Source organism: Priapulus caudatus, unplaced genomic scaffold (genome assembly GCF_000485595.1).
Source record: "Priapulus caudatus unplaced genomic scaffold, Priapulus_caudatus-5.0.1 Scaffold339, whole genome shotgun sequence".
Lineage (NCBI taxonomy): Eukaryota > Metazoa > Priapulida > Priapulimorpha > Priapulimorphida > Priapulidae > Priapulus > Priapulus caudatus.
The window spans coordinates 165,692-178,219 of NW_014577400.1; the positions used below are offsets into that span (position 1 = coordinate 165,692).

A 12,528-nucleotide genomic window follows, 5' to 3' on the forward strand; every position below is an offset into this window, starting at 1 on the left:
AGAGAGAGAGAGAGAGCGAGAGAGAGAGAGAGAGAGAGAGAGCGAGAGAGAGCGAGAGAGAGAGAGTGAGATAAAGAGAGAAAGCGAAGGAGAAAGAGTGAGTGTGTGAGAAAGAGGGAGAGAGAGAGAGGGAGGGCAAGAGAAAGATAGCGAGAGGGAGAGAGAGAGCGAGAGAGATAAAAAGACAAAGAACGAGAGAAAGAAAGGCAAAGAAAATGGAAAGTGCTAGCGATAATGACATCAAGAAGAAAAGGCTCTCTCATGTGTTACAATGAAATAGTTATGAGGTCTGTGCTTCTCAGACGCAACCTACAGCATTGAGAAGAGTTCATACTAGCGACGTGTGATGACAGCATTGACTGCCGATACCTCGAGTGTTGTCCGCTTGGCCGGATTCAGCACCAGTAGCCTCTTGAGAAGGTTTTCACAGTCGGTCGACATGTAGAAGGGAATCCTATACTTGCCACGTAGAACTCTCTCCCTCAGTTCCTGCAGCAGACGACACACAAACACCGTCAGACGACACCGTCGACGTGTCAACGAATTCGCTTTGCGCGCTGGACACGTGACGGCATGTGATTAGCGCGTTGATTGATCGCTGCCGCCATGACGCCATGTGACACGTCTGCGATTAGTTCCAGCGGCAAAAACTAGTGAATCTCAGGAAACAATCGCAGGTTGAACGCGATTTTAGAATTAAATTGCGCGTGCGTCTGCATCAGTACCGTCGGAGTCATCGACAATTGTTTTACGCGCGACGACACTTTCGTTTGGTGTCGTCATGGCGATCAGGGCGGAGCACACATTGCCGTGGCGACCTACCTTCAGGTTCTGTCCGTCGAACGGTAACGAGCCGCTAACAAGTGTGTAGAGGATAACTCCCAGACTCCATACGTCCACCTCCGGCCCGTCGTACTTCTTCCCTGCCGGCGCGAGAGAGAGACAATCGCAGGTCAACGACACAATACAACAACATAATGCGCGATAGCAACACAATACAACAACACGATACACAACACAATAAAACAACATAATGCGCGATACGCAACACAATACAACAACACGCGATGCACAACACAATACAACAACACGCGATGCACAACACAATACAACAACATGATATGCAACACAATACAACAACATGATATGCAACACAATACAACAACATGATACACAACACAATAAACAACACAATACAACAACACGATACACGATACGTAACACAATACAACAACACGATACGCAACACAATACAACAACATGATGCGTGATACACAACACAATACAACAACACGATACGTAACACAATACAACAACACGATACGCAACACAATACAACAACACGATACGCAATACAATACAACAACACGATACGCGATACAATACAACAACATGATGCGCGATACGCAACACAATACAACAACATGATATGCAATACAATACAACAACATGATATGCAATACAATACAACAACACGATACGAGATACAATACAACAACACGATACGCGATACAATACAACAACACGATATGCAATACAATACAACAACACGATACATGATACACAACACAATACAACAACACGATACATGATACACAACACAATACAACAACACGATACATGATACACAACACAATACAACAACACGATACATGATACACAACACAATACAACAACACGATACGCGATACACAACACAATACAACAACACGATACGCGATACACAACACAATACAACAACACGATACGCGATACAATACAACAACACGATATGCAATACAATACAACAACATGATACGCAATACAATACAACAACCTGATATACAATACAATACAACAACAGTTACGCTATACACGAGTCGCGCCATCGCTCGAGCGCGGCAGACGCTTTAACGAACTTCCGGCGATCGTCGAATCTGGCAAAACGACGGGCAATCATTCTCGAGTGTCAGCGACGTGAAATTAGCGTCGAGCGGGTTCGCGCGCGAGCCGCGTCCGCCCGTCTTCCGACGTCCCGCGCGCGCTGCGACCATCAATCACGCTCCGCACCGACGACGTCCTTATTAACGACCTCCTCGCTATTTCCTCGACTCGACATTTACATATACGGCGATGCACTGGTTAGTATATATCCCCCCGCCCGCATGAACAGCAATGTTTCACTGCAGCCGCTCTACATATCCTGCTCACACATCACCAGTATTTTAACTAGAGAATTTTTTAAAATTATTTTTTACATCACTTTAACTAGAATATTAGAGAAATTTTTTTAAATAAAAGAAGAGAATCCATTAACGGACGCGAAACTCACGTGAGTCGAAACGGCGAGAACATTCAGAGAGCAGGCATCTGCGTTTATACGCTCTAAGGGTCGATTGGGGAGGGGTAGCGGGTGGGACATAAAGCCCTCCCTACGCCGCGCCCGAGCTCTTTCAGTGTGAGCAGCGGGTGGGGAGAGGGGAGGAAGGTTTGCTCTTTCAGGGGGAACGAAAAGGGCCGGGACACGAAGCGTCAAAGGAGTAAGTACTTCTGCAACTTCAGCCAGTATTTCTGCCACTTCAAAATTAAAAAAATAAATTTGATATATATATTCATTAAAAAAATAAGAAAAGTTAAAAAGTTAAAAATTGAAAACAAATTAATACTTTACTATTCGTCAATAGAGGAGGTGAGCGTGAGGGTGGTGGGTGTGGGTGAGGGTGAGGGAGAGGGTGAGGGTGAGGGGTCTCTGTGTATCACATTCTTCTGGTGGCAATACTGTACGGCTGATAGGATCTGCAATAACGAGAGAAGGTGAGCGTGAGGGTGGTGGGTGTGGGTGAGTGTGAGGGCGAGGTGTAATATTTGTTGCACTGGGGGAGGGTTAGGGGCTTGAAGCGTCAAGGGGTGGGGTACCATTTGTTTCACCGATTGGAGCAGGCGGGGAGGGGCCAGGACACGAAGCGTCTAGGCCTCTAGGGTGTGCGAGAACTTAGCGCTGAAGATGCGTTCGTTGAAAAAGGAGCGCAAACCGCCGAAACTAAATAGGAGGTCGTTTGGATGCAAGCTTGCACGTGTGCATGCGGGCCCCTCCCCTCCCCCTGACCCTCCACCCCACTGCTCACCCTGAAAGAGCTCGGGCGCGGCGTAGGGAGGGCTGCCGCAGAACGTGTCCAGCTTCGTTCCCTCCTTGAACTCGTTGCTGAAGCCGAAGTCTGCGATCTTGATGTTCATGTCGCTGTCCAGCAGCAGGTTCTCCGCCTTCAGGTCTCTGTGTATCACATTCTTCTGGTGGCAATACTGTACGGCTGATAGGATCTGCAATAACGAGAGAAGGTGAGCATGAGGGTGGTGGGTAGGGTGAAGGTGAGGGTGAGGGTGAGAGTGAGGGGTCTCTGTGTATCACATTCTTCTGGTGGCAATACTGTACGGTTAATATGATCCGCAATAACGTACAAGCGACGGTGAGGGTGAGAGGTTTCAGAGACCATGAGGGTAATTAATAATAATATCAGGAGTCTATCAATAGGAATAAGACAGACTAAAACCGGCAAAATTCAACATTTAGTAGCCTTAGTCTACCTATGATTTATTGTGTTTAACTCGATAAACTTGAGCTCAAGTGTTATCTTAATCATTAAACTAATTCCATGTCTCATCATTGGTCTCACAAAAATGACAAATCGGGAGATATCAGCTGCGTTCACACGAGGATTTTAGTTCCGTATTTAAGTGTTCACACGCTAAAATATACGCGGCTTGCTTAGCCGCGATTGCTCCGGCTTGCAATTAGCACGCTATCATATTCCGCGCCAACTAAGCCGCGTATATTCGGCACCACGCTGGCCGCCTATTGTTTGTCGTGTGAACGCATTCGAATTGCGAAACTGTAGCGCGCTAACCTAGACTGCTACCCGTTCGCTGCACGACGTTAGTGTAGCGTGTGGAACTGTCGACCGGGTACCAGTCTATATTATACCTAGCTAGCTAAGCCTCGAATCTCGTGTATCTCGTGTGAACACATTTTAGCCGAACTTAGCACCAACTAAGTACGGTACCAGCTAGGCCGTGTATACGTGTGAACGCAGCTATCGGTTCAAAAGTACAATGTGGTTTTATCAATTTATACCACATTGTAAACAACAGTGGCCCGAACTCAGCTGAAACAAAGGGCAACGCTGTTGAATCGCCCTCCACTGCAGAGCAATGCAAACAACTAGCGAGGTTCGCCAAGGATTTCGGAAAGTTAAAAACGACTTGCTGTTATTTATAGGCCATGTCGAATGACAGTAATGACATGTTATGAACGATATTGTTAAGAAAAATAAAATGGATAAAATTACGAAACCTGTGAATTTTTTTATTTCTAATATTTATTATATTAGTTATATTATCTTGTGCTAGGTTGCATTGCCAACTTCTATTTAGTAAATTAATGTTGCATTGACAAGCTGTTGCTATGGCTACGATGTTGTAAACAAGCTGCTCTTGCTGTCGTTGGTAGTAGCTAGACTAAAGTAACATTTATCATACTTATTTACATTTGTTATTATATGTTAAATTTCTATTCTTAATTTATTTAACATCATTGTAAATTGGTCATGGAGTCTCGCACTCCTGATAAGGCTATTGCTAGTCTTGGTGCTCAGAGCCGGCAAGTACTATCGCCCAGGCGATCACCAAACCCCACATTGTACGTTTGAACCGATATCTCCCGATTTGTCATTTTTGTGAGACTAACGATTAGACACAGAATTAGTTTAATGATTAAGGTAACACTTGAGCTCAAGTTTATCGAGTTAAACACAATAAATCATAGGTAGACTATGGCTACTAAATCAGAGGTCCCAAGTTGGGAAAGTCCAAGAAAGGGAGCCAGCAATACAAGAAAGGGGGCCAGCATTGGCCCAGCAATCCAAGAAAGGGAGCCAGGTCTATCGCCGTTTTTTCGCAGTGCGCAAAAACAGGAAAAAAGTTGTGGCGGGCTGGGATATGTGTTTGTCGCGGCACACCACCATTTTTTATAAAGTATACATGTAAAATCATCGTTTTATCGCCTATTATTGTTCGCTGGAATCAAAGTACATCAACAACAACGGCAAATTTAGTAATTTACTGATTTACTGATGTAAATTTTCATATGGCTGAAAAATGTTACGACCGGGAGCTTCTGACCTCATTCCGGGGCACCGGGAGCAGCGTGTCATACCGGGAGTCTCCCGGTGAGACCGGGAGACTTGGGACGTCTGACTAAATGTTGAATTTTGACGGTTTTAGTCTGTCTTACTCCTATTGATAGACTCCTGATAATATGCTAGTGAATTATGATATAGATTTTAATCATTAGAGCAGTGGTGGGCAAACTTTTCAAAGTGAGGGCCGCATCAGTGTGCCATGAAAAGTCAAAGGGCCGCACCTTTTAAAATCGGCGGTGCGATCTAAGATAATACGTGCGTTTCGCCTCAAGGGCGCCATCTCTGGACCATAATTAGCTGAAATGGCGTTGCAGAGCGAACCAGAGACAATAGAACATTAATCTGTATGACATTGAAAAAGTCAGCCTCGCGTTCAAGCACAAACATGTTGACTTTCACAAAAAGTTATTGATTTAAAAAAAAAAATTATTTTTATTTTTCTATTTTTTTATTTTTTGCAGGCTTCCGCGGGCCGCACAGAACCCCGTAGAGGGCCGCAGTTTGCCCATCCCTGCATTAGAGTATCGATACACATATCGAGAATGACCGGATGTATCGCTACGTGCATCGCTGAGATTTGTACCCCGATACATCGATATATATCAAAGAATCGTCCCATGCCTACTGCATACCTGTCGAAATTTGGCTCTTGCTTCCTTTTCTTTCATCCTACCGTGGGCTACCAAGTAGTCAAACACTTCACCTAGAACAGGCAGGCGTACATACGGGTGGTTAAGCACGAATAGAGAATGCATCGAGTTCATTCTGTGGCAAGCATCTTTCATACCATAACATAGGCGGATATACTTGTAACTACACGAATAAGATATATGATATAGATCATAGTTATGGATAGTTATAGATCATATCATCAGATATGATCATAGATCATATAAATCATATGATATAGATTATAGAGACATATAGAGTCAAAGATATATGTATCATCTTGGCATAGAAGGAGTATATATTGTTGAAAGCTGTTGGAGGCCAACGTTCCTGTGCCCACCCTCGTCCACATGAAACCAACCGATTATGCAGAATCGCACTACCCCCCCCCCCCCCCCCGATGTCCCATTCTGACTCCCATACCGCGATCAGAATGAGGATGATATCACAGTGCACATGCAGCTAGCACTTAGTAGGACATGTGAGTAACCAGAACCACAGAATATATCCTAGCTCTTAGTGAATGGATTACGAGTGCCCAGAGCAAGGAGAGTGAATGTGAATAACGCGGAAATGGCAACGTACCTCCGCTTGCATACTCCATGACTAAATATAGTGTCTTTTCTGTTTCAATTACTTGAAAGAGTTTGACTGAAAAATAGAAGAAAATACGAATCATCAACAAGGGGTCAGTTCATAGGGTTCGAAACTAAGGGCAGCAAGGAGCAGTTTTCCTGCCAACAAGGGTCAGTTTGCTGCACGACGGATGTGGGTAGTGAAAGGACAAGGAAGGGCGCTAGAATGACTTCATTGAATTCAGGCTGTGATAGTACCAGCTCTACTACACAGTCAAACATGAATTCAACGCACGATTCAGTTTGTTTCACTGACCTTTGGGTACAACCTACCACGACAAAAGCACAACCATTTAGCGATAAATATATCCCATTACGGTCATTGTCGAATATTGGTATTTCCGCAATTCATACCTATACAGGATCACATAGAGAAATAATCATGGATGGGGGGAGGTAGCAGGATTAGGAGTGATAACGGAAAATAAACCAACCATATCGCCACATTGAGCACTGACATTGTAGGGACGGTACTCACCTATATTAGGATGGTCCAACATTTTCATTATCCTAACCTCCCTGAACAACTGCAAGAAAGATGACAAACACACCAGTTCAACTTGCCTACTGATACTTCGATACCGACTTCTATACTAAGCAGTTAGCTCTACCCATGTAGCAGGGTGTATGCGTAGCCCCTTCGCAACCGCTACAACCCCCTCCCCTGCAGCGGGAGCAAAGGGGCTAAACTGAAATAACTACTAAGCGGAGGAGGGAGGAATAAAAAATGTCATCGATAACATATTTGACAGAAGTGACAGATCACAAGATATCGAGTAACCTCTACACGCGCACACTAGCAAACATTCCTCTGGTAATCCCTCAACATTCTACACCCAATAGATCCCACACAAAATCCACACATTGGGTTGAGACTGCAATAAGTGCCGCACTATTGCCAATGTCCAGCTAATCCATGATTCCATGATGCATGTACTACTTACTCCTTTACAAATACTATACTATCTATAGAACTTATTTATATTTGTTACTTATAGAACAAATATTATCTTCAGTCTCTCAATGAACAACAACAACTTTGCAATGTAAATTCTAATTTTTGCCAGCTGCGATCGCTAGAATGCCATTCTGAATGGAACAGCTGAAATGCTGCGATATCCTCCCCCCCCCACACCCCACCCACGCGAGTGGCTGCAATTATCGTTAATCGACGAATTCTCCAACGACCCATCTGGGATTAAAATAACAAATGTGATTGATTGGGTGTGCGTGATAAATAACTGTGGAGGGGATTAACGGTGAAGAGAAAGAGGAGTTAAAGGAAGAGTTAAAGGAGGAGGAGGAGGAGGAAGAGGGAAGGCGGAGTTACAATAACTCTGGAAGCATCCCGGCGGGCCTTCGCCTCCAAAACTCGCGCCACCCGGCAGCGCATCCCCGAGGTGGAAACACAATTTTGCGCGAGAGAGCGTTACCGTTGGCCGCCGCCGCAATTGTTCGCATTAACAGAAATCGATCGTAAACAATGCGGCGGGTCGAGCGTGACTTCGTGATCTTTCGTAGCTGACTGCATCAATGAAACCACGCTCTTCCCAGGTAGAGAAAACCGACTTTGGGCATCCTAAGAGAGAGGGAGGGAGGGAGAGAAGGAAGGGAGGGAGGGAGGGAGGGAGGGAGGGAGGGAGGGAAGGATTTAGGGAGGGAGAGAGATAGATCATAATTCCGGAGAATAATAGGACATAGAGGTAATAGGGATACGGCATAGATCATAGAGCATAGGGATCATAATACAAGATCGCTAAACAGGAGGGGGACGACACGGGGGATGCACTCCCTCATCGAGAGCAGAAGTCTTCTGCTGGGAAGGTGGAGAAAGAGTCAAAGAACAGACTCCACCCCCATGCATCGCACACGAGCTCCGCATCGCGTCGAAAGCGATTCTCGGGGATAAAATATGCGCGATACCACGCGCGGTTGCCGATTTACGAATCAGTAGCAGCTGTGCTGCAGCATCCACCACGCAGCATCAATAACACTTTATCAATGACCCCATCATCATCACGCGCGCGCTCGCGTCCATCTATCTACGAGGGAGGGTTGGCTCGCGCAATCAGGTTTGATGACACGAGGACACGACCGCGTCAAACCCCGCTGCCCCCACTGTCATTTGTCGACATCGCCGCAGCGACCGAGTTTGCTTCGGCGTCGCCGTGGCAACCAAGATGGCTATGTCGTCGCTGCGGCGACAGAGATGGCTTCGTCAGTGTCAGAGGTGGCGGCGGCGGGGGAATTGTCGTCAAGGGTCACACGTACCTTTTGTAAGCTGGACTGATTCAGCTGTGTCTTGTCTATGATCTTTATGGCCACCTGTAACGAAGCGAAGATACCCGTTAGCGAGATGCTACATCCGCTACACACATACATACGCACATGCACGCACGCTTACGCACGCACACACACACACACACACATCCGCCGCACGACCCCCCCCCCCTCCCCCCTACGCCAACCCACTACCACGCAGTGACGCAGCGAGCAAACCGGGAAAATTCCAGAATCGGGGGGAACATCCCACGACTTCCGGGGGAAAACGCTGCTGCGAAGGTTCGAGGGCAATGCGTAAATAAAGCATATATATTATCTATATGGCGCTCGCAGTAGAACGACGTATAGCAGGCAGACAGAGCACGTTATCTAGTACAGCTGCAGTAATAATCATTAATGCGTGTACGTTCTTACTAAATAACGTGCTCACTCTCTCTCTCTGCTTGCTATACATCGTGCTGCTCGCGTATCTAGCACATCCCCTCGCACATCCCCTCGCACATCCTCGGGGACCGCGAAACACAGCTTTTAACAACAAAAGCGATGACATCGCAGCCGGTAATGACTGCTGCTGTCATAGGACCGACCCGCACACACACCCGCAGGCTTACAGCAGTTCAAAATCCTACGCGTGGCTAGCCGCATGTACCATTTACGTGGAAACTGCACGCGTAGCTCGACTAAGTCGTATGAAATCAAGAGCTAATATATTACCTTGTAATGTATTATTAGCTATTGGTGAAATGTGTAATGGTTAACTAAAAATGAAATCGTGGACGTGTAACGTGGGAGGATTACAGAGATTCATTGGAAATTTCATCGTTAATTGATTCTAAGAAAACGCTTAGACTTCTCTTTTACGTTTAAAAACAGTTACACACGTACACACACAAGTACACGCGCACGCACACACGCACGCACATACACACACACGCACGCACGCACGCACGCACGCACGCACGCACGCACGCACGCACACACGCATGCACACAACACCCACGCATCTGTGCTTTTATAAACATAATAATGTGAAACTATTAAAATGTAAACTAATTAAACAAACAACCATTAAATAAACACGTGAAACATGTTAATAAGCAGTAATAAAATATTCCATCAATATTTATAAACTTTGTGAGTTTGTCGACTAGTTTTTTATGCCTAGATCATGACATAAGTACCATATTATATCTGATGCACTAACATGACAAATCCACAAAAACTCCAAGTTCACACTACATAGCATGGCACGTTCATAGAGGGGTGGCTAAATTAGAAAATACAAGGTACGAGCGTTAAAGACAGTGGCAGCAAATGCGTAAAATGACGAAATTTACAACTTCTTACAACTTCTACTATTTCTTTACAACTTTCCTGTGCTTGTACAACTGGGGTGCGTGTCAGACAAAATTAGTTATCTAAATTAACAAATAAAAATTATTTAACTTCAGTCTTAGCATTAACTTTTTCTCACAGACCGCTGACAGAAACGTGTTAAGAAACGCATTTCTCAAGCGCAGTGTATGAGGAAAAAAGTTGTCGAGACTAATGCCACCACCATCACCACCACCACTATCAGTATCACCATCACCATTACCACCACCACTATCACCATCACCACCAACACTAACCCTTGACAAATCACCATAAATTCTTGCTTCCTGAAGCAACAAAAGAACTTCCATTAACAAAAGAAAGCAAAAAAAGACAACTACAAAAAAATCAAAAACAAAAAAAGGACAAAAATTCGAATAAATAGACTCTGAGAAGCCTGCGCACAAGGATAATGCACCAAGAAGACGCTTCTTTTACCCCGGGCTGCACGGTGGATGCGCTTTCATGAAGGCGTACATTACGAACTTATCGCTGCACCAGTCAATATTAACGCAGCGAAACGTTAGCATTCGATCCAGCGATCACCGAGAAACACCGCCGATCAGCGGGTTCAGTCAACACTTCACCGGCCGACTTGTTCAGTCAAAACTTTGAACATCTGATAGAAAGTTTGACAGAACGTTGAAAAACTTGAATCAACTCGTCGACTTTTTTATAGTGTAAACCCAGCTTTAGTTAAAGCTACACCCCCACATACCCCACCCCATCACAAGCACGTAGTAACACGAGTTTTCCTCGGCAGCAGCAGCCACGGCATCATCAACCCATCTATTTCACTTTGTGTACGTTATCTTCGGAGTTATTTGCTTTCTTTTCTTTTCGGCATGTCTAGCACGGCTGCACTACCGTCCTGCAGAATTTCCTCGACATTCGATTATGCTGTTGTTGCCATGGTGATTTTTGCAATGCTAACAGGCTCCTAGATGTTCTTTCATGCACACACGAGATTATTGTTAATACTCTCTAAACTTTCACACGACAGATACTTATTTAATTAAACCTTGGAACTTTGAAAGTTTACATTGCCCCCACCCCCATTTCGAGTTTGTTTATGTATCGCATGGCATTGCGTTAAAGCGAGAATTTCTCATGTTTTTTACCAACCGTTTACATGTTTTCTCAACCGTTCGGATACTTACCGGTACTTCCCGCATAACACCAAATGTGTTTAGTAAGGCTAACATGTCATAGAACACTCGCACACACGGGTTGGTGTAATAGGTGGTTTTGTGCTAACTTCATTTCAACCGATGTGACTAATTTCAGTTTTAAAATCACGTTACTTTTTGCTTCTTTTTGTATACTGACGAAAACTAGTTCACACTTCATTTCAAGTTTATTTATGGATTCGTGAGCCCACTGACCATGCCATATACGCTACAATTTATGATAGAGGATTGTCACACGTACTGTGTGCCCCAGGGAAAAAAATAAAAATTTATTTTTCGGGGCTACTTTTCAAGCTCGTGTGCATGAAAATAGCACTCTAAAATTTGGTTTGCATTGAACTCTATGCAAATTTATGGGGACTCTTTTTGGCATTTCTGGTGCTCTTTTTGGCATTTCGGGGGCTAAATCGCCCCGAGCCCCCGTGTATTTTTTTCACTGGTGTGCCCTGACTGCGCGGTTGTATTATCAGCTAGACATCCAACCAACCCAATAGACATCTCGACTCCACGTTGAATCATTTTTCTTAATATAACGGATAGCATTCCACAGCTAAACCTATATATAACTAGAAATGGCAGTAGTCGCCAACTACATGTATCCCCCGCGATATAGTATGAATGAAATATCTCCGTAAGGACGTACAAGGTAGGTAAAGTGAAATAAGTAACAAAGACAATTAAAGGTTTGTTACACAACTCATCTGCCTGAGATGTGCAAGTATGTCAAATTTGGTTACCTTAGGGGTTTTGGTACGCGACACACCTTCTCCCCAAGATGTGTAAGTATACCAATTTTGGTCGCAACAGGTCAATTAAGGGTCGAATTATAGAGCAGAAGGAAAATATGATCAAGGTCAATGTCAAGGTCAAATAAAGGTCGCAGTGAGCTGGTTTTGGAACGCGACACCTTCTCCCCAAGATGTGTAATTATACCAAGTTTGGTCGCACCAGGTCAATTAAGGGTCGAGTTATAGAGCAGAAGGGAAAGTGTCTGCGGCGGCGAGGGGCGGTGGTGGCGAGCGGCGGCTGGACAGACATGAAACCATAGCCTATCCCCTCGACGAATACAATAACAAAATACATACCATGCCAATGTAGTATGAGACGGTACGGTATGGTACGGTATGATGTGGGATAGCATCAGGAGTGTCCAGGGGCGGCGCCAGGGTATTTTCTTAGGGGGGGCGAAACCAGGGGCATGTA

General features: G+C 44.9%; 1 protein-coding gene across 1 annotated transcript in view; it reads right to left on the reverse strand.

Annotated features, from left to right (window-relative positions):
• The window catches only part of LOC106809240 (serine/threonine-protein kinase MARK2-like), a 13,191-nt gene extending 4,394 nt beyond the window's left edge, over positions 1-8,797 (reverse strand). Inside the window, exons 1-7 of the mRNA XM_014812244.1 lie at positions 8,750-8,797; positions 6,957-7,005; positions 6,429-6,494; positions 5,807-5,877; positions 3,105-3,297; positions 823-923; positions 370-489 (exon numbers count right to left, since the gene is read on the reverse strand). Of these exons, the coding sequence (XP_014667730.1) occupies positions 370-489; positions 823-923; positions 3,105-3,297; positions 5,807-5,877; positions 6,429-6,494; positions 6,957-6,984 (579 nt within the window). The 5' untranslated portion in view covers positions 6,985-7,005; positions 8,750-8,797. The remainder of the gene's footprint in view (positions 1-369; positions 490-822; positions 924-3,104; positions 3,298-5,806; positions 5,878-6,428; positions 6,495-6,956; positions 7,006-8,749) is intronic.
• Between the last annotated feature and the right edge of the window lie 3,731 nt (positions 8,798-12,528).